At 36.9% G+C, this 21,587-nt stretch overlaps 1 protein-coding gene across 2 annotated transcripts; it reads right to left on the bottom strand.

Moving 5' to 3' along the window:
- Positions 1-8,619: 8,619 nt before the first annotated feature.
- Positions 8,620-19,992, bottom strand: PRXL2C (peroxiredoxin like 2C). 2 transcript variants are annotated; one of them, XM_057549125.1, is made up of 6 exons: positions 19,667-19,992; positions 19,157-19,225; positions 18,206-18,259; positions 17,933-18,038; positions 13,503-13,634; positions 8,620-10,007 (listed from the first exon to the last, which is right to left on the bottom strand). In XM_057549125.1, the coding sequence occupies exons 1-6, from the start codon at positions 19,880-19,882 to the stop codon at positions 9,880-9,882; spliced, it is 705 nt and encodes a 234-aa protein (XP_057405108.1). In that variant the 5' UTR covers positions 19,883-19,992; the 3' UTR covers positions 8,620-9,879. The 2 variants fall into 2 exon arrangements, with proteins under 2 accessions (XP_057405108.1, XP_057405109.1); XM_057549126.1 differs by having other exon boundaries at positions 13,503-13,544.
- Between the last annotated feature and the right edge of the window lie 1,595 nt (positions 19,993-21,587).

Below are 21,587 nucleotides of genomic sequence, written 5' to 3'. Positions count from 1 at the left end.
AATTAAAAAAATGCAATTGGGACTTCCCTGGTGGCGCAGTGGTTAAGAATCTGCCTGCCAATGCAGGGGGCACGGGTTCGAGCCCTGGTCCGAGAAGATCCCACATGCCGTGGAGCAACTAAGCCCATGTGCCACAACTACTGAGCCTGCGCTCTAGAGCCTGTGAGCCATAACTACTGAGCCCGTGTGCCACAACTACTGAAGCCTGCGTGCCTAGACCCCGTGCTCCACAACAAAGAGAAGCCACTGCAATGAGGAGCCCACGCACCGCAACGAAGAGTAACCCCCACTCGCCAGCAAAGAAGAAAGCCCGCACGCAGCAAAGAAGATCCAATGTAGCCAAAAGAATAAAAATAAAATTAAAAAAACAAAAACAAACAAAAAAATTAAGCTATTAAAAAAATGCAATTTATGGTAGAAGTTTTGAGTCATGTGATATCAGCTTAACCTCTGGAGGGGCTGGAGACTGAGGTCAGCCACTTGGGGAGTTAACCATGGAGCCCCAGTAAAGACTCTGGATACCGGCTTGGATGAGCTTCCCTGGTTGGCAGTACTCCATGCCTATGGTCACTCATCAGTGCCAGGAAAGAAACACTGTCCAGAGTCCAAGGGGAGAGGGCAACTGGAAGCTCTGCATGTAGTACTTTCCTGGACTTGGCCCTATGTGCTTTTTCCCTTGGCTAATTTTAATCTTTTAAAGATTTTTAAGACCTATTGATTTTAATCCTTTCCCTGTGATAAATTGTAATTGTGAGTATAACAGCTTTCAGTGAATTCTGAGTCCTTTTAACAAATTATCCAACCTGAGTATGGTTTTGGGACCCCCTTGAAATGGCAGTTGGTGTCAGAAGGGAGGGTGATCTTGTGTACTGTACCCTCTAATTTTGTAGTGGTTGATCTCTTTTGCCTATTTATCCTATTATGTTGTTTAACTTGTTTAAAAATCGATTTGTAGAAGTTCTGATATATTCTTGATATTAATCATTTTTTTGTTGTTATAGGCATTGCGTATATCTTTTCCCAATTTATTTTCTCCTCTTTTGCTACCCATTGAACAGAAGATTTTGATCTGATGGAGTGTCTCAGTCTTTCCTTTATGATTTTTGCTTTCTTTAAAATCTTATTTAAGGATTTCTTTCCTACCCTAATTTCAAAAAGACATTCTCCTACAGGAAATAAAAGTAGAAACGTTTCGGTTTTCACATTTAGGTCTTTAATTCTTGTGGAGTTTGTGTGTTTGGTGTGAGTTAGGAATCTATTAAAGAGGATTAGATTTAGCTGAAAATAATAGTGATTTGAAAAACAGTGGCTTACAAATATTGCACTAGTGTATTTATCTTATCCTATGGTAATCAAATATCCCAGCACTGTTTATTTATTAATTCTCTATCCTTTATGAAACATAGACGTGGTAATATATCGTGTCTATGTACGTGTATGGACTCTCTATTCTATTCCATATGTGCATATATATTTTGCCAATTCCACACCATCTTAATTGTTATGGCTGTATTCTGCATTTTGATATCTTATAGAACAAGACACTTCTTGCTTGTTGTTCTTCAGGAATATCTTAGCTTTTCTTAACTTTTTGCTCTTCTACATAAATTTTGGAACCAGCATTTCAAGTTCCATGAAAAAATCTGTGAGGATTCTGTTAGGCATCTGTAGATCAATTTGGGAATAACTAACATTTTTAGGATAATGAGAATTCTTCTTTATGAATATGTTATACCTCTACATTTATCAGCTCCTTTAAATATTTCTTTAATAAAGTTATATAATTTTCTCAGGTTTAACACATTAGATTTATTCCTGGGTCCCTTATAAGTTTTATTGCTCTTATAAATTATTTTATTTTTGGCTGCACTGCACGGCTTGTGGGATCTTACTTCCCTGACCTGGCATTCAACCCAGGCCATCGTCAGTGAAACCACAGAGTCCTAACCACTGGACCATCAGGGAATTCCCATAAATGATTTAAAATTAGGTTTTCTATTTATTAAGGGTATGTAGAAATGCAGCTGAATTTTGAATATGGATGTCATATTCAGCAACGTACCTTACTAATTCTAAGTATTTGTCTTCTTTTTGTTTTTTTATGTTGACAATTATGGCATATGTGATAAATGAGAGTTTTAGTTCTTTTCTAATTCTTATACTTTTTTATGAGTTTTGTTGTGGTTTTGAACTGGCTAGAAATTTGGTATAATGTCAAATGTTAGCAGTAAAAATGAGCGTCTCATCACAGTCCTTTGTTTAAAAGGAATAGTGGGACTTCCCTGGTGGCGCACTGGTTAGACTCTGCACTCCCAATGCAGGGGGCCTGGGGTTCGATCCCTGGTCAGGGGACTAGATCGCACATGTATGCTGCAACAAAGAGTTTGCATGCCACAACTAAGAGTTTGCATTCCACAACTAAGGAGCCCACCTGCTGCAACTAAGACCTGGTGCAACCAAATAAATAAATATTAAAAATAGAATAGTTATGGCATTTTCTCATTAAATATGATATCTGTTGTAGGTTTTTGGGAGATAGATTTTATCAAATTGAGGAAATTCCCTTTTATTCCTAGATTTCTTAAGGTTTACTTTTCTAATGTGAACAGATGCTAAATTTTATCATGTGCTTTTTCTGCTTCTTTGAAATCACTATATACATTGTTTCTTCTTTAAATGTGATAATGTGGTGAATTGTATTAATTTTTATCTGTAAAACCAAATTTGCATACCTGGAATAAACTCTATTGTGGTAAATTAAATGTTTTATATATTGTTTGATTCTGCTTGCCAATATTCATTTTAGGAATTTTGCATTTGTTCATGGGAGAGTCCAAATTATGATTTTCCTTTCTTTTATTGTCCTAGTCCAATTGAAGTAGCAAGGTAAAATTAGTCTCATTTTTCTATTCTCAGAAAGTTTGTATAAGATTGGAAATACCTATAACTGAGTCTCTTTGTTGTACAGAAGTAATTAATACAACATCAAAACACTGTAATTCAACTATACTTCAATAAAAAAAAAACATTGGAAATTACTTTTCCTTGAAAATTTGGTAGAATTCACTTGTAAAAATTTGGTAGAATTTACCTCTTGATCTGGTGTTTTCTTTGTAAGAAGAAACTGCTGGTTCAATTTTTAAATGGCTATAAGGCTATATTAGTATTCTATTATAGTTCTTTTAAGACTTTTGAAAAGTTACTATTTTTTTAGATAAAATATATTCATTTTCTCTAAATTTTCGAATTTATTGGCATAAAGTTATTCAGTTTTTTTATATTTTAATCTCTACTATGCATGTAATTATGTCCCTTTTTTACTACTAATATTTGTACTTACTCTCTTTTTTTCCTTCATCAGTTTTGCCACAGATTTGTCTACTTAATACCAGATTTTGGCCTGTTGTGTCTCCCTATTATTTCTTTATTTAAAAAATTAATTAATTTATTAATTAATTTGTCTGCGTCAGGTCTTAGTTGCAGCACGCAGCATCTTTCATTGTGGTGCGTGGGCTTCTCTAGTTGTGGCACACGGGCTCTAGAGCTCTCGGGCTCAGTAGTTGTGGCACGCAGGCTTAGTTGCCCCACGGCATGTGGGATCTTAGTTCCCCGACGAGGGATCAAACCCGTGTCCCCTGCATTGGAAGGCTGATTCTTAACCACTGGATGACCAGGGAAGTCCCTCCCTGTTATTTTTTTGTCTCTTTAATCAATGACCAATCTAATTTTTCTTACCTCCTTTCTTTTTTTTTATACAGGTTTAATTTGCTTCTTTTTTTTTGTTTGTGTTGTTTTGTTTTGTTTTTGGCCTCGCCGTGTGGCTTGTGGGGTCTTAGTTCCCCAACCAGGGATGGAACCCACGCTCTTAGCAGTGAAAGCCGGAGTCCTAACCACTGGACCCCCAGGGAATTCCCTAGTTTGCTGCTTTTTTAACTTCTTAAAGTTGAACACTTAGTCCATTAATTTTCAGCCCTTTTTTCTTTCCTAATATGAGTGTTTAAGGGTATATAAATTTACATTAAAATACTATTTCTGAAGAATTCCATGAGTATTGTCATTATTCAGGTCTAATTCTTAACATCCATCACAATTTCTGTTTTGTCCCATGACCTTCAGTGTTTTTTAAATTTAAAAATGTCTATAGAGGTTTTTTGTTGTTATTGATTTCTAATTTCATTGCAGTGTGATAACAGAACATGGTCTGTACGAAATTGAGTCTTTGAAATTTATCGAGATTTACTTTAAGGGATAATATATGGTTAATATTTTATGTTCTTGAGAATGATAGGTGCTTTTAATTATTGTTTTGATTTGTTAATTATATCAAGCTTATTATTTCTATTGTTCAACTGTTCTTTATCCTTAATTATTGTTTTATTTATTTAATTTGCTTCATCCATCAATGAAGATGATCAATAAGGTGGCCATATAACCTATAGTCCAAACCAGAACATCTGAGAGTGAAAAAAGCCACAAAAATAAAGATTATATAATTTCTTGAAATATTAATTGACAATTGTTTCAGTGTGAAGGGACGTATAATAATCTACTCAAAAACTATTAAATTTTTTTCTATACATTTTAAAACTTTTTATATTGATTATCTGAACTTTAAAAAGGGAATTCCCTGGTAATCCAGTGGTTAGGACTCTGTGCTTTTGCTGCCGATGGCCCGGGTTCAATCCCTGGTTGGGGAACTAAGATCCCGCAAGCCATGTGGCAAATAATAATAATAATAATAAAAATAACAATAATGCAAGCAGAATAATTATGCTTAGCCCATGTTTATATACTTCAGTCCATTTGTAAGCTGAATCTGTCTCTAATACTACGTCATTGGTATATTTCTGAAAACTGTATTTTTCAATATGGTTTTATTATTTTTAATTTTTATATAAAATTCCTTGCAACCTTCTCTAATGTTGCATTTTAGTGTTAAATGACTTAGAATTGTAGACCTCTTCATCTGATTTGTCTCTGTAGTCCACATTTCAAGTTGAGAATATTCAGTCTCTACAGATACTGAGGTACCTGGTAAGCTCAGGACAAATTTTGCTAAATGAAGGATATTTTCAGGTCAATATTTTCATATTAAAAACAAATACTTGTGGGGGAGGGATAAATTGGGAGACTGAGATTGACATATACACACTACTGTATGTAAAATAGATAACTAATAAGGACCTACTGTATAGCACAAGGAACTCTACTCAGTACTCTGTAATGACTTATATGGGAAAAGAATCTAAAATTGAGTGGATATATGTATATGTATAACTGATTCACTTTACTGTACATCTGAAACTAACACAATGTTGTAAATCAACTGTACTCCAATAAAAAATTTAAAAAATTAATTCAGCCCTAACATTTTCAGATACTGTTTTTTGGCTTCCACTCAGAGTGCCTTTCTTTAACACATAATTTTTACAAGATGAAACTCATAAAATAAATTCTCCACTTAAAATTCTTTTGAATGTTTCACCATATTTTGATGCTATAAAATCATAGGCCATTTTTTCCTTTTTAAAAAATATTTCATGCCTTTCTGATGCAGAATTCACTTTTACTCAATTAAAAATAGGAGCTCTATCATAAGTTCAGAAACTATAAAACAAAGTTATAGAATTTAACAATTATATCTTTTATCCTATTTGAGCTTTCAATATTTATTTTGTTTAGTTTTCTTCTTAAGGACCAACTTCAATGTCTTCTTATTTGTAAGGTTAGTTTTCAATCACAGTTTTGCTAAAAGTTTCAAAAGTGATAGTTTTTTGGCACACCATTCATTGAGTAAATTCATTAAATATTTCCAACTTACTAAACAGAAGAAATCAAAACATACAGGATCCATTAAAAAAACAAGTTCACTATCAGTGAGGACAGCACAGGTTGACTTACCAGAGCAGTTCTTCAACACTTCAAACATTTCTAATGTCTGGACAACAACAATAAAGTGCCCACTGTCATGCTTGCTTTTTAAAAAATTGCTATTCAACATCAGCTTCTCTCAAACATTGTGTTGCCTTATCACTCTGTATATACATTTTTAAAAACTGGCACATTTTGTCAAAACTACAGTGAGATATCACTTCATACCCATTAGAATGGCTATTTTTTTTTAAGCAAAACAGAAAAATGTATGTAGAGTAATTGGGATTCTTGTGCATTGCTGGTGGGAATGTAAAATGATACAGCTGATATGGAAAACAGTGCAGCAGTTCTTCAAAACAAACAGAATGCCCACTGTGGGTATTCCGCTTGTGGGAATGTACACAAAAGAATTGAAAGCAGGGACTCAGACAGGTATTTTTACACCAATGTTGATAGCAACATTATTCACAGTAGCCAAAAGGTAGAAATAACCCAACTATCCAGATGAATGGATAAGCAAAATGTAATACACACACACACACACACACACACACACACCCAAGAACATCCAGCCTTAAAAAGTAATAAAATTCTGATACATTCTATAACATGGATGAATCTTGAGGATATTATGCTTAGTGAAATAAGCCGGACATAAAAGGGTATATATTGTATGATCCACTTACATGAGGTACCTAGAATAGTGAAATTTATAGAGACAGAAATTAGAACAGTGGTTACCAGGGGCTGGGGGATGGGCAAATGGGGAGTTATTGTTTAATGGGTACAGAGTTTCAGTATTAGATAACAAAATTCTAGAGATGGATAGGAATGACGCTTGCATAACAACATGAATATGCCTAATGCCACTGAACTGTATACTTAAAAATGTTAAAATGGTAAACTTTATATTATGTATATTTTACAATAAATAATGCTTATAATGGTAAATTTAATGTCATATATATTTTACCACAATAAAAAATTTTTAATTGGTAAATTTTAACAACTATAATCTCTGTTTTGATTGACAGCTTGTTTGGACCTAATTATGAATTATGCGTGCACCACAACACATTCCAAAACACATCTGCCCCATAGGTTTCTTAATATAGTATGAACATTACTTTTATCAAAATATATATTCATCCAAATCTATGCTCATATTGTCACCACAAAAACAAATCATTTTTTCTTCAGCGTTGAATTTTTAAACTGAATTTAGAGTAGCACACACCATACTGTCAGATATTTCATCTTCCGAAAGTTTTGCCTTGATTTTGTAAACTGGATTTAAAAAAAAAAAATCTTTTTTTAAGCTCCTTTGTAAGGAATGAGTTTATCTGGTTTTCTATTTGAAGCATCTGATAATACTGATTTAAAACTGGCGTCCTGAAACTGTTTTCAGAGTTTTCCGCTAACAGAGCCAGTACATGAAGAACTACCACTTCACTTTTTAAATGTGCACAAGAAAACTTGGAATTGAACATAAGTGAAATTAATTTAAAAGAACTCTGATCTAAATGAAAAATCGTTCTTCACAGAATGATGTGTAAGTGTACCTTCTGCAACTGCATGTCTTAAATCATCTTCTGGAACACTCTTAAAATAACTCTTAAACCTTGAAGTAGATGTTGCTTCTTTAGAAAGTTTGTCTTCCAGTTTTCATGTGGTCAGTGTTATCACTTTGCCCCCCCATGGTAGATGGCAACATGAACAAACATTTTATGCAGGCTATTAGTTATCAATATCCTTGAGAAACAAAAATACTTGAATTTTTAAATTAAACATGAACTTTCATTTTATTGAAATTCTTTTTGCCACAAAGGTTCATTGCAGAAGCTTTACAACATATTTCCTCACAGGGCTCCTTGGTCTATAGATGGATTTGACTGCAGCCCATTCTTACACTGTCGTAGCCCTCAGAAGTCCCAGGTCTCAGGTAGTGCTTTAAGCAGTGGTCTTACTTTTAACTCTACAGTGTAAGGCCTTTGAGTTGGCCAAGAAACAGCCTTCTCTAACTCCTGGGAGGGGGACAGCCCTCAGGGCAGCCCATGGCTTCAACGCACGGTCAACAGCCTGGTTTCTGCTTCTGTTTGGCCCTTGTGGAGTTTCCTCACTTTCTTGTAAGTTCAACTTAAAAAAAGATGTTGTTTCTGTTCTGTAGAATGGAGTTGACAATGATAATGATGATAGTAATATCAATTCCACAGAGCTAATGTATGTAAAGAACTTGGAATAGTACCTGGCAAATAATTAGCACCACAAAACTGTTAGATGTTATTATTTTTTTATCCAGCACTTCTACATATTTATCACCAAAAGGTTTTTCAAAATTTTGTGTCCAGTACATTATTGGATATGGAGTATGTTTATATATTTCACAGCACCTATTATAAGTAATTTTTATATTAAATGTTTGTTCGGGTAGGCAATTTACTACTGCACTGTATTTATGTAACTGTTCCTCCATGAAACCACATAGAGAACATTTATGTATCTTAAAAAATGTGGTGTACATTTTCATAATGTATATATATAATGTACATTATAAATGTAAATATATAAATTTTGTGTAAGCTATGATTCAGCAGTTTTAAGTCTAAAATCAGTAGAAGGATCTGGGCCACCAGTCTCCTTACTATAAAAAATAGCACAAAATACCTTAATTTTAACTTTTATAAGATAACTCATTTTTTTTGATTAAAAATATGATTTTCCATTTATATACACATGAAAATAGATTCAAATTTTTGGACACTTTAAATTTATATTTTGTGTATGACTCCATATACTTGATATAAAAGTTTAAGTTCAGAGCAGTATTATACTTGCTAATAATTACAAATACTTTAATTTTGCTGTACTTTTCAACAGAATTCCTGGGACACTTTCAACAAAACATATTATGATTCCAGAAAAATAAAAGATCACAATAGTCTGCTAAATAAAAGAAACTTGGAGGTGAGAAATAGAAACTGTCCAGGAATATACAACCTAACCAGTGTACATTTAAATTACAAAGTTTCTTTTTTTTTTAGTTTAAACAATTCTTAAAATTTCCTTTCAGAAAGCATACTGATTATATTTTAAATACGTATCTTAAATATCTAAAACATATTTCTCTCCTTTTACCAGCAACCCCGCCCCCGTTTCCCCAAACAAAATCCTAGTGAAATGGACGGTGGGTGTGTGGTCAAGATGCTGTGAGCACAGGCTCTGTGAAGGTTCGATCTGTTGTATTTCCTCTGAGTAAAGCAATCAGGATAGAAACTTGTGGACTGCAGCCTATATAATTGTACCTTTGTGGAGCTTGCTATGTAGGGATATATTCTTCATATAATTTTAAAGACCTTTTCCTTGCCAAAAAAATGAATCATGTTCATTATAGAATAGTTGGGAAATATAAATAAAAAAGTATGGAAAAGAAAATTAAAACACTTGTAATCTTACCACCTAGAGATACTTAACTGGTGATACTCTGGTGTGTTTACTTCCTGTCTTTCTTTCTAAGCATACAAAAATATAAACATATACATACAAAAATGTGATTATACTGTTTACAGAATTTGAGATCCTGCTTTTCTCAATGGATAAAATGGTCTTGGGTTGCTTCCCTTTCTCCTTATATGTTCTTCATGAGAATTTATGATTTTAATGGCCAAAAAAACCTTCATTGAATGGATATATCATAATGTAAAATAAAGAATGGTATTTATAATTTTATAGCTTTTAAAGTTCTATTTTGCAAAAATAAAATTTAACTTTTTTTACAAAAATTTTTATAGAAAATAAAACTTTAAAAGCTATAAAATTATAAATATATGTCACATTTTTGACAACTGATGCCTCTCAGCATGCTATTCAACTGGTGGTCTCTTTATGGTTTCATAACTCCTCAAAGGCTGGGAAGAGCCAACAAGTTAGGCACTGCACAAGTATACTGCATTCCCACAATTCAGGTCATATCCCAAGGTCCATTAGAAAGCGACAGAGTCTGTAATGTCACACATGGATAACTGAAGGTCTGCTTGTAAAGTCCACGTGCTGAACTCCTACAAGCTGTAAAACAGAGTTGATGGGTTTGTGATCCAACCTATTCCTATCACGGTGTATAAAATGGATGTTGTTACCTAGAAGAGAATAAGAATAAAAGGTAAAGGTTGACATACAGTGTTATTCATTAGATTTATTGCTTACTAGAATCAAGGAAGCATTTTAACTTTAAATTAGTAAAAAAGAAAAAATTATTTACCTGGAGTACATAATATTCTCTATATAATGACATAATAATTTTTAATTAAGGTAATAAAGCATGACAAAAATTATCGTTAAATAAGGCTAATACTTAATGTTTTATGAGATCCAAGGGGAAAGATTCTTAAATTATAACCATCTGTTAGGTTTTATTAAATGTAATTAAATAAAATATCCTGTCAAACAGACAGGCAGAATATGGAACTAGCATAAATATCAAGCTGGAAAATCATCTGTTTCTTAAATGTAATAATAGAATAAAGCACTTCCTTAAAAAATTCACTCCCAAATACTGATTTAATAGGCTATCTACATTATAACCATAGACCAAAAGAGGCTGAAAAAAATAAGGGCATTAAGACAATCAGTTACAATACACTTAGATGTTCACAATTCTTTTATCTGCTCAAATAAAATAGTCGTAATTTATAGTCTGTGCTCTGTTTACTTTGATTCTTGGACTCAAGACCAGAATTTTAACTTAAAACATTAGATTAGTAAATATTATGAGGCATGTTTTCTGCATTGTATTTATCTGCTGTCTACAGTAATCACTGTAGATTTAATATCATAAACTGGCTTATTATCAAATAAGGCAAAATGAAATACTTGGTTAACCGTGTAAGAGATTTGTATAAATAAGTAGGTAAACCCAGCTCTTTCCTTAAAGGAGCTACAATTTTTCCAGTGGGTAGTACCAAAATTTTATTAAGTCTGCTCCCAACTTGGCACACAAATGATGCTTTCTGTGTGCTCTTCATTCTTACACAACAGAACGTGTGCTCAAATGATGCTGAAACCTGGAGATGAGGGACTCAAAAAATAATGCCTTACAAGTCTGAGGATGGAAATAATTCATTCAGAAATATGGCTCAGTGTCATTCTGGGCTAATTTACAGGATATATTCTCATAAAACAAAGCTTTTTTTTTTTTTTGGCTAGTCTAACTAGTGTAAATTCACGAGAGAGAGGGAAAGGGAGATTAAATAAAATGAAAGATTTTAGCTAGCTATAGTGTTCCAGCTGCAAAAAAACCAAAAAAGTTATGATATTTGGTCAAAATCCTCCTTCTAAAGACTTCCTTATAGACATCTGGAATTTATTAAAGTAAATGTTAATTTTATAACTTGTAGAAGCTATGCTCACTAATATGAACAGTTTTAAACATGAAGAAGAACCAAGAAAAATCAGTTTACAACATCCAATGCCCAACCATTTAGTAGAGGGAAGCCAAAGGAATTTCAGGTGGTACAAATTGATCAGTAAAACTATTTATAGATCAATGGAACAGGGTAGACAGCCCAGAACTAAACCCATGCACCTATGGTCAATTAATCTACCACAAAGGAGGCAAGAATATACAATGGAGAAAAAGCAGTTTCTTCAATAAGGGGTGCTGGGAAAAATGGACAGCCACATATAAAAGAATGAAATTAGAACATTTTCTAACAACATATACAAAAGTAAACTCAAAATGGATTAAAGACCTAAATGTAAGACTGGATACTATAAAACTCCTAGAGGAAAACACAGGCAGAACATTCTTTGACATAAATCACAGCAATATCTTTTGGATCCACCTCCTAGAGTAATGAAAATAAAAACAAAAATAAACAAATGGGACCTAATTAAACTTAAAAGCTTTTGCACAGCAAAGGAAACCATAAACAAAATGAAAAGACAACCCACAGAATGGGAGAAAATATGTCCAAACAAAGCAACCCACAAGGGATTAATCTCCAAAATATACAAACAGCTCATGCAGCTCGATATCAAAAAAACAACCCAATAAAAAAATGGGCAGAAGATCTAAATAGACATTCCTCCAAAGAAGACATACAGATGGCCAAAAAGCACACGAAAAGATGCTCAGCATCGCTAATTATTAAAGAAATGCAAATCAAAACTACTGATACAATGAGGTATCACCTCACATCAGTCAGAATGGCCATCATCAAAAAGTCTACAAACAATAAATGCTGGAGAGGGTGTGGAGAAAAGGGAACCCTTCTACACTGTTGGTGGGAATGTAAATTGGTACAACCACTATGGAGAACAGTATGGAGGTTCCTTAAAAAACTAAATACAGAACCACCTTATGATCCAGCAATCCCACTCCTGTTCATATATCCAGAGAAATCCATAATTCAAAAAGATACACGCACCCCAATGTTCATTACAGCACTATTTACAATAGCCAGGACATGGAAGCAACCTAAATGTCCATGGACAGATGAATGGATAAAGAAGATGTGGTACATTTATACAATGGGATATTACTCAGCCACAAAAAAGAATGAAATAATGCCATTTGCAGCTACATGGATGGACCTAGGAATTATCATACTAAATGAAGTAAGTCAGACAAAGAAAGACAAATATCATATGACATTACTTATATGTGGAATCTAAAAAAAATACAAATGAACTTATTTACAAAACAGAAACAGACTCACAGACTTCAAAAACAAACTTATGGTTACCAAAGGGGAAAGGTGGGGGGAGGGATAAATTAGGAGTTTGGGATTAACATATATACACTACTATATATAAAATAGATAATCAACAAGGACCTACTGTATAGCACAGGGAACTCTACTCAATATTCTGTAATAACCTATATGGGAAAAGAATTTGAAAAAGAATGGATATATCTATAAGTATAATTGAATCACTTTGCTGTACACCTGAAACTAACACAACATTGTAAATCAACTATACTCCAATATAAAATAAAAATTAAATTAAATAAAAAAAGAAAGCTATTTAAAGGATGCAGCTTAGAGTAACTGTTACTGAATAAGCTGCCCCTAGGGTTGACTTGCTTCCCTTTTTTTGGCCACGCTGCTCAGCATGCAGGATCTTAGTTCCCTGACCATGATCGAACCCATGCCCCCTGCAGTGGAAGCACTGAGTCTGACTGCCAGGGAATTCCCCTTGACTTGCTTTCTGACATAGGGCAAGTCTGCTAGTTTTGTTAGAAATAAATAACTAGATTTGATTCTTCTATTGACAAAAAAAAGTTCTTGATGGTTTTCTCCCATTTGAAAATGTTCGCCTCCACTGAAATTTTTAAAGAGTGTTATAGCCACATACAAGTCACCAAACCAATGCTGATTTCTTCTATCCCAAATACCTGGAATCACTCAGGTATGGAATCATGGCCACATTACATCCAGTAAACAAACATCAAAAATACACAGGAGCATTTGAAAACAAACGATGACCCCTATGAAAGCACAGCATCCTGACTGTTACCATGTCCAGTTGCCCATTTTTACATGGTGGCTATTTTATAAAGAAAGTGGATGGCCTCTGGACTTCTAAAAAGCACGAGAAGTGTACTGCTGAAGTTGGGCTTTGATGCTTACCTGGACCTAAAATGAGTGTTCCACCTTGCTGAGCTGGATCTCCTTGAAAATCAAAAAGAGGGCCAGTCACTGCCCGCCACAGGCTCCGAATGCTTCCTGAGAGTATATTTGATTTTATATGGGGGCTCTGTCCTGAAATATTAGGAATTGTCTTTAGATGTTGTCATTTTATAGTTGATTAGATATTAAGATAACAGTATTTCTAGAAAACAGTCTCTTTCTTATGTGTCATCTTACTTTTGACTTGTCTTTTTTTCTTCCTTCAAAGAACAGTTCTCAGCCTTTCATTACTGATGTTTTAGACCAGATAATTCTTTGTCCTGTGCAATGTGGGGTGATTATCATCATCCTTGCTCTCTGTACCTACTAGATGCCATAGCAACCACCATTCACCAAGCTGTGACAACTGAAAATGTCTCCAGACAATGCCAAATGTCCCCTGGGGGCAGGGGTCAAAATTGTTCCTGGTTGAGAACTACTGCTTTAAAGGAAGAAGTGATGACACACCCAGATCATTTTCTGCCACAGAAAAATGTCAGCTACAGACTTACCAAACTGGTAGTGCTTTCCTTTTTAATCCCCCATTTATGTTTTGTTTAGTCTCTTACCAACTAATAGATAACTACATTCCTCTTCAGGAGACATTGTGGCACAGACTGTTATACGCTGGTCAAAACCCGTTTCCTCTTTCTGGGACCACAGCTAAACACTTCCTGGAGTTTGGTACGGCTATGTGACTACACTCTAACCAATGAGTAAAATGATGTGTGCCACTTCCAGGGCACCTCCTAAAAACCTCTCAGGAGTGATTCTCCATGTTCCTTCTTCATCCTTTGAAGTTTGGATTGACAATGGCAGAGCCACAAGATGGAAAGGGCCTGAGTCTTTCCTACTGTGTCCCCGAATTGCTGCTTGGAGAAGCACGCAATAGATATACCCTTCTTGAAATGTGAAAGAAAAAGAACCTTCTCCCACGTTATGCGACTGAGACTTTGCGGTTTAGCTGTAACAATAGCAACTATAGCTACCACTCCATCTTTGCTTGGCTGTCAGTTTTTCTATTTCCTTTCTCACAGTAACTGATACTTCACTTCCACTCCCCCCTCTTTTTTTTAAAGTAATTTAATATTTTATTTATTTATTTACTTTTGGCTGGGTTGGGTCTTTGTTGCTGCGCACAGGCTTTCTCTAGTTGGCTGCTAGTGGGGGCTACTCTTCGTTGCGGTGTGTGGGCTTCTCATTGCGGTGGCTTCTCTTGTTGCTTCAGTAGTTGCAGCACGTGGTCTCAGCAGTTGTGGCTCATGGGCTCTAGAGCGCAGGCTCAGTAGTTGTGGCGCATGGGCTTAGTTGCTCCGCGGCATGTGGGATCTTCCCGGACAAGGGCTCGAACCCGGGTCCCCTGCATTGGCAGGCGGATTCTTAACCACTGCGCGACCGGGGAAGTCCTCCACTCCCTTTGAGTAAAGAAACTCAGTCTCTACCTTTCTTGTAACTTATCTTTTTCCTATCCCTGCCTTTTACATCTTTTTAGTTTTTTTAAATTTTGGACTCCACCAGTTCTGAGGCCAGAGAATGACTGGTTGAGCAGCAAGACACCATGGCCCAGGTCCTCTTGCTCACCGTCTGCCCCTCCGGGTGCACGTCCACCAGTGTACAGCAGTTACCAGTCCCGTTCATCTTCTCCTGCCGGGTCGCAGCACAGAGCCCAACCCTCAGCCCTGCGGTCGGCTCCTACTAGTGCTTTTTGCTTTTTATTTTGATGATTATGCTGCCTTTGACCTGCCTGATTCCTTAATATATCCTGATACCTATTATTTCCTTCATCTCTCCAACTTTTCTATTTCTTTCATGTTTATATTGGGATGGACATTCATCTCACCAAGAAACAAATACAGGCTCATTAGCTTAGAGACATGGGTAAAGGACTAAAGTTTACTGTTTTTAGGATTTTACACTTAAAATAGATGTTCATAAATCCAAACTATCTCCTCATATCTGAAGAAGGGTCATTTAACATTTCTGAAATTTTAGAAATTCAATTGAAGAAGATTCACAACCTAGAATTTCACAATCTTTGCTGTAAAGCACAATCTAATTTTGCTAGTAAGAATTTAGTTATGTGTAAAACTCTTGTTTTTCATTTTTTCCTCTTAGTTTGATTCTTGGACTCAAGACCAGAATTTTAACTTGAAACATTAGATTAAGTAAGTATTATAAGAGGCATGTTTTCTGCATTGTGCTTATCTGCTGTCTACAGTAATCATTATAGATTTAACACCATAAATTGGCTTATTATCAAGTAAGGGAAAACGAAATACTGGGTAAACCCATTACTCCCTTGAATTTAGTGGCTTTATTTTCTTACTCTTTGTCTTTATAAACTGTCCCATTAATTTTAAATTATTATATTTTATTTTCAGTGTCATAATTTTCAAGTAGGATTATTCTGAAACTGATTCTGAGATTTGTGCTTTTTCAGGTAGGAACTTTAAAAAATTATTTTGTGAGAACCTAATGTTTTCTGTTTGGAAATACAGTACTTTAACACAGATCAAAGGAGTTTAAATGATTTGAATATACTCTCTCTTATAATCACAAGCATGTATTTTGCTTTAAATTCATGTTTTCTTTGCAATTCCACATCTTTATTGAGGCAATGAATGGTGAGGTGTTACTAAAGTGAAACTCACAGTTTATATCTAAAGTGGCTAAATGACAAACAGACCTTACACATGCTGAGACTCTCCTATAGCACAGGAAAACAGTCTACCAAAGATGAAGGTTCACAATCTGTACTGTTGCAATTTCCTATACTAAAAAGAGAGGGGCAAAAAAGAGCAAATTCTGTATTTATGCTACCTCATCATTGGTTTTAATAAAGTTTAGGTTGCTTTCTTTAAAAACTTCAGTAAAGGGATCCTGTCAACTCTACCTCATAAGTAGCTCTGTGATCTGTCCCTCTGCACCTCTACTTCAGGCCGTGTCATTTCTTTCTAGCCTATTACTACAAACCTGTCAAGAATATCAATGACTCCCATTTGGCACATTCCAATTGCTCCTCCACCTGGCAACAAGACTGTATCACTTCTCCACTCAAATATAATACTTTTATGACTCCCCCACTGCCTCCAGAACAAATCCAAACTCCTTGGCATGTTCCCAGACTCAGTCCCCTGGCTCACACAATCCCCCAGCTGGCTCCTAGACTCTGGCCAGACACAGGGAACTGCACTTCTCCAACAGTCACATTTTTTCATACCTGTGTGCTTTTGCGCGTGCTACTTTCCGTCAGCTGCACCATTCCCAGCCTCACTTCACCCAGCTAACTCCTTAAAGAATGAGCTTAGACAACACCGCCTCTGAGAAGCCTTCCCAGATTCTTCTCTCCCTGTGCATTTCTGGTGTTATAGGCATTTCTGCATTATAGGTATTGCCAGTACATGCTCTCCTCTTTTATGAGCCCTAAACTGTAATGTAGTTGACTGTTTGCTTCTGTCTCCCGGAGTAGATTATGAGCATTGGGTTGGCAGGGGCTGTGTCTTTTATCACAGTCCTCCCGGGAACATCCAACACAGTGGGTGCCATGGGTGTCATTCTCAGCATTTGTTGAGAGTAAGTGATTTGAGTTCAAGTTGAGTTCTCTTATTTGGTATTTCAGAAGCCAAGTTCTTTCTACCTAAAATACATATAAATAGTTCACCTAAAGCTTATTATACTCTTAATTGTAAAGAACTGTGTAAGGGCAGGGAATATGGACCATATAAAGATGAATAAAACATCAAACTTTTCAACTAATTATACTACCCACCACCTTAAGTGCAATTATGGAGTATATAATAGAGTACAAGGTGCTATTAAAATACAATGAAGGAAGCAATTGCTTCTGCTTGAAGAGCTATTAAGAGCCCCTTTGAGTTGGGCTTTAAATGAAAACTAAAATTTCATCTATTAAAGAATATAGAGCGTTCAAAGCCATGGTGTTGAGGTATGAAAACATATTAAGCAATATTATTTTTCTTGTAATTACAAAAGTAAAATGTACTTATTGTAAAAAATTCAAAAGCCACTTTTCTCATTCCCATGCCTTGGGGTAATCATTGCAATATCTTTTAAAACATTTTTCATTTCACACATATATAGTATAGATCTTTATGAAAATGGTTTTTATTTTTACAAAAATGGAATCATACTAAAAACACTGCTCTGCAACTTGCATTTTTCATTCATTTAGTACTTCGCCAACAGCCTTCCATGTCATTACATCCAGGAAATGAATCTTTTAGAGTCTCATGAATCTGGATCACTTATTAGAATCACAAAAAGCAGGCTGATTTATGAATTTATCATTTGTTCCCCTATGCATATATATGCATATGTGAAATGTGAAATACACCATTAGTGTTTTCTACTTGAGACATATCATGTCTTACCTGAGGAGGCAATTTCTTCACCTCTTTTCATTCCCAATCTTTTATAAATTTCTCTCTCAGGATCAACATAGATTTCATGAGAATACCCAGTCAGTTTACAGAAAGGCTGAAAAAAGAGTAGAGTTGGAATTTTTGTCAAAAGAAATGGGAGAAAAATAGTGATAATCTGACTGAATTTTAGCAAATTTAGCCTACATTTAGTGATTCAAATAATACAATTTTTATGTCTGAAAGAGATCTAACCTGTAGAGTCCCAATTTGCTATATATTTACCTCAATATGATGGTAGGATGACTGTCCAATCACTATAAGAGTGACATTTGCTTCCTTTAGGAGAGAAAAAAGACATGTACATATTATTGGAAATCACATGTTTCATACAACTTCCCCTAATCCAACTCTTTTGTTCCACTCTAATGCCACCTATAGGCTTCTAGAAGAATGGTATAAAGAGCAAAATTGTGTGAGTCAAAGCAAAGAGATGTATGCTAAAATGTTCAATTAATTCAGATGATTCTTTTGCTAAGTAAGAATTTCAAAATAATATAGTCAGTAGTTCTCTACACTTCCCCCAAAGGCATACATTAAACAAGAATAAAAACTATTAAAGTAGGGTTATTTAATCAGACAATTTTATTCTTTCACATCTCAATTGATAAGGTCTGCTGAAAATAGACCTTAGTTTTACAAAATCTACCCAATGCGTTCACTCAAAAGCTCAGCTGAGGACAAACCTCTATATGCCTGAAGAAACACACCTGTATGTGGTTGTCAGACCAATGTGGAACATACATTCCATTAACAATACAAATTTTCACCTTTAAGATATATTAGTATTTTCCTATAACGAACAACTATTTGGAGTGTCTTTATTACAAAAATAAAGGGAAGGAAATATTTTTAGCATGTCTGTTTTTGGTCATTATCAATCAACATTTGAGAACTGGCAGGTTATTAGGTAACAATAAAATTATTATTATGGTTAGTATGTTTATAACCAGGAAATAATGAACAGGCCAGAAATAGACTTCTAACGCGTGCCTCCCCTTTTTGGAGGTGTTGGAGAGATGTGTGGGATGGTGAGAATCTGGGTTTGTGAGTGTCTGCGCTGGAGAGGTGGTGCACTCCGCACCTCATGCCATTGCACTCCTTATAAATGGCAGGTGATTTTCACAAGGCCGCCCTGAAGCGGGGCTCGCTGCTGCTCACTCTCAGGAAACTTACTTGTAAGAAACTCTTGGGGATTTTGGCCAGATCTTCTACATATTCCTTGCAGATGTAACACAGGAAATGCTGAAATCCCAATACGGGCAAAAAGGACAAGTTAGCAACTAACACCCCCGGGGTCAGAAAGGACCAAGTACTTCATTATGCGTGATGCTAATTAACACAACACCCAAGACGGGTAGAAAGAGGTGTCGGGGCGCCCAAATATGCATTGAAATTAGGCCGCACCCTGTCTGTGCTAGGCCTCTTCGCTCGCTGAGAAAATGGCCTTGGCTTGGCGGGCTGCTTTTCCATTCCCGTTCAAGGAAGCGAGAGGAGCAGTTCGCATTCCGGAAGCTTCTAGTGGATGACCACGGGAAGGGCCAGGCCCAGCGGGCTCCGCTCTCGGGCCCTGGACCCGTCCAGGGGCCCGATGTAACCACCCCCCAGCGGAGGCCGTGGAAGCAACCTCCGTCTCAGCCTGCGGGTGAGGTCCCTGCTCCGGATCGTCCCGCAGCCCGCGCTCACCCGCACGAAGACCACTACAGCCCGGCGCTCCCGGAACAGCGCGCCGAACAGCACCCGCCTCCCGGAGACGTCCAGCACCGGCAGGTCGGCCACGGCGGCGGCCAGGGGCTGCCCGCTCTCGGGGCCGCTTGGGACTGGGACTGGGGCTGGGGCGGCGCGGCCGCTGATCTGCCGCGTGACCGGGTCCACGGATGGGGCGGCCATCGCGCCCTGCATCCGCGGGCCCTTGGTTCGCGAGGGTGGGGGTCAGAATCTTTGGTGGGCCGGATCGCTACCCAAGCTGGGCGTAAAGAGCGGACCGTACTGGCGTGCCTTGGCGGGGCGCACGGCGGGGCGGGGCGCACGGCGGGGCGGGGCGCACGGCGGGGCGGGGCGCACGGCGCGGAGTTGCGCCGTCCAGACCCGCTGTGGCGCCCGGGGAGAGTGAGGGGCGCGGTGGCAAGCTGCGGCGTACATGTCGTCTTCCAGGTTAGGCCCCGCCAAGTCTCTGTACGCAGCTCCGGTGGTTCCGAAGCTCCGGAAAGGTACGGAACCGTTGTCGCGTTTTCTGACTCAGCCACTCATGGTAGGGAGAGACAGAGAGAGAGACAGAGAGATCCAAGCCGAGAAAGGAGTTAATTAGGAAGAAAGCAACCCCTGCTCTCCGTAGCCGCCTGGGTCGAAGTTAGTTCTTATCTGTTCAAGAGAACCAGTTACCAAGCACATCCATATTTATGATCCGATAGATTTGTTTTTCCTTCTAGTCTGTTTTTAACCCACTCCCGCCTCAGTTCTCTTGCTTCTTTTTGTTTTTTTGTTTTTTGCAGGTATCATTAACATACAGTGTAATGTACAAATCTTAAGTGGAGTTAAATTTTATTTTTTAATTAAATTTTTAAATTTAAAAATTTGCTAAAATTTTATCATGGAAATTTTAAAACATGCCCAAAAAGTTGAAAGAATTTTACAGGGAACACTCCTATATCCACCACCTAGATTCTATTTTACTCCATCAGAATCTGTGCATCTGTCCACAGTTAGGTGAGTTTTGCCTGATTATCCACCCGTTATCCACAATCCTATAAAAATATGGACCATTGCTATCACTTGAGAAAATTCCCTCAGTTATATTTTTTAAGAGCAGGTATAATAAATCTATTTATAAATGTGCTAGGGTGTTTCAGGAGTCCATGTCCTTTCTTCAGACTTTTTTTGCTAAAGCTATTTACCAGGCCCCTCAAGTGATATAACTGTGTGTGTGTGTGTGTGTGTAAATGATGGATTGAGAGGGATGAGGAAGATGGAGCCAAATGGCTCTGTTCTACCTTAATTTCTCTTGGGGCAGGCTGCAGGCAAGCAGGCATAGAGGAATTTAGGAATTTCTGCAGACTCTGTGAGAGTCAGCTGTTCCTGGACTTGGAGGTTGGTTTTGCACTGGGGTTTCTCATAGATGGTGACCATGTGTCCAAGTCTTCCAGGGCAGAACCAGACAACATTCAGGTTCTTTGTCTTTATAAGTTCACCCACCCTTGTTTCTGGATTTGTGGTTCAGAAAATACAATCCTCTATTTATGGTATTTGTCTAGTGGAACCCCTTCAGGATCACACTTATCAAGGGCAGAGTGCTGGTGAGGTAAAAGTGACCAATTTCACTCTGCCACAAAGTGCAGGAGAGACTGATCCTGAATCCTCTGGCTTTCAGTTGTGTGAAGACATACATTATTGAACACACATTTAAGTGCTCCCAGTTTGAGAAACTCTGCTGTGGGTTTGGACATTTCTAATCATAGACCTGTTTCTAAGTCATGTTCCACCAGTGCTGGGGTGCCACAGATGCACTCTCAGGGGCACAGCAGGATATTTTAAATACTTGAGGGAAGCAGGGGTTATCCTCCTGACATCCTGCTTGTGAGTGGAGATAGTTCATGATTTCACATTAGAC

This window comes from Balaenoptera acutorostrata, chromosome 6 (assembly GCF_949987535.1).
Source record: "Balaenoptera acutorostrata chromosome 6, mBalAcu1.1, whole genome shotgun sequence".
Classification (NCBI taxonomy): domain Eukaryota; kingdom Metazoa; phylum Chordata; class Mammalia; order Artiodactyla; family Balaenopteridae; genus Balaenoptera; species Balaenoptera acutorostrata.
Note: the sequence above shows the minus strand (reverse complement) of the source record. Positions and strands in the feature narration are given on the sequence as shown.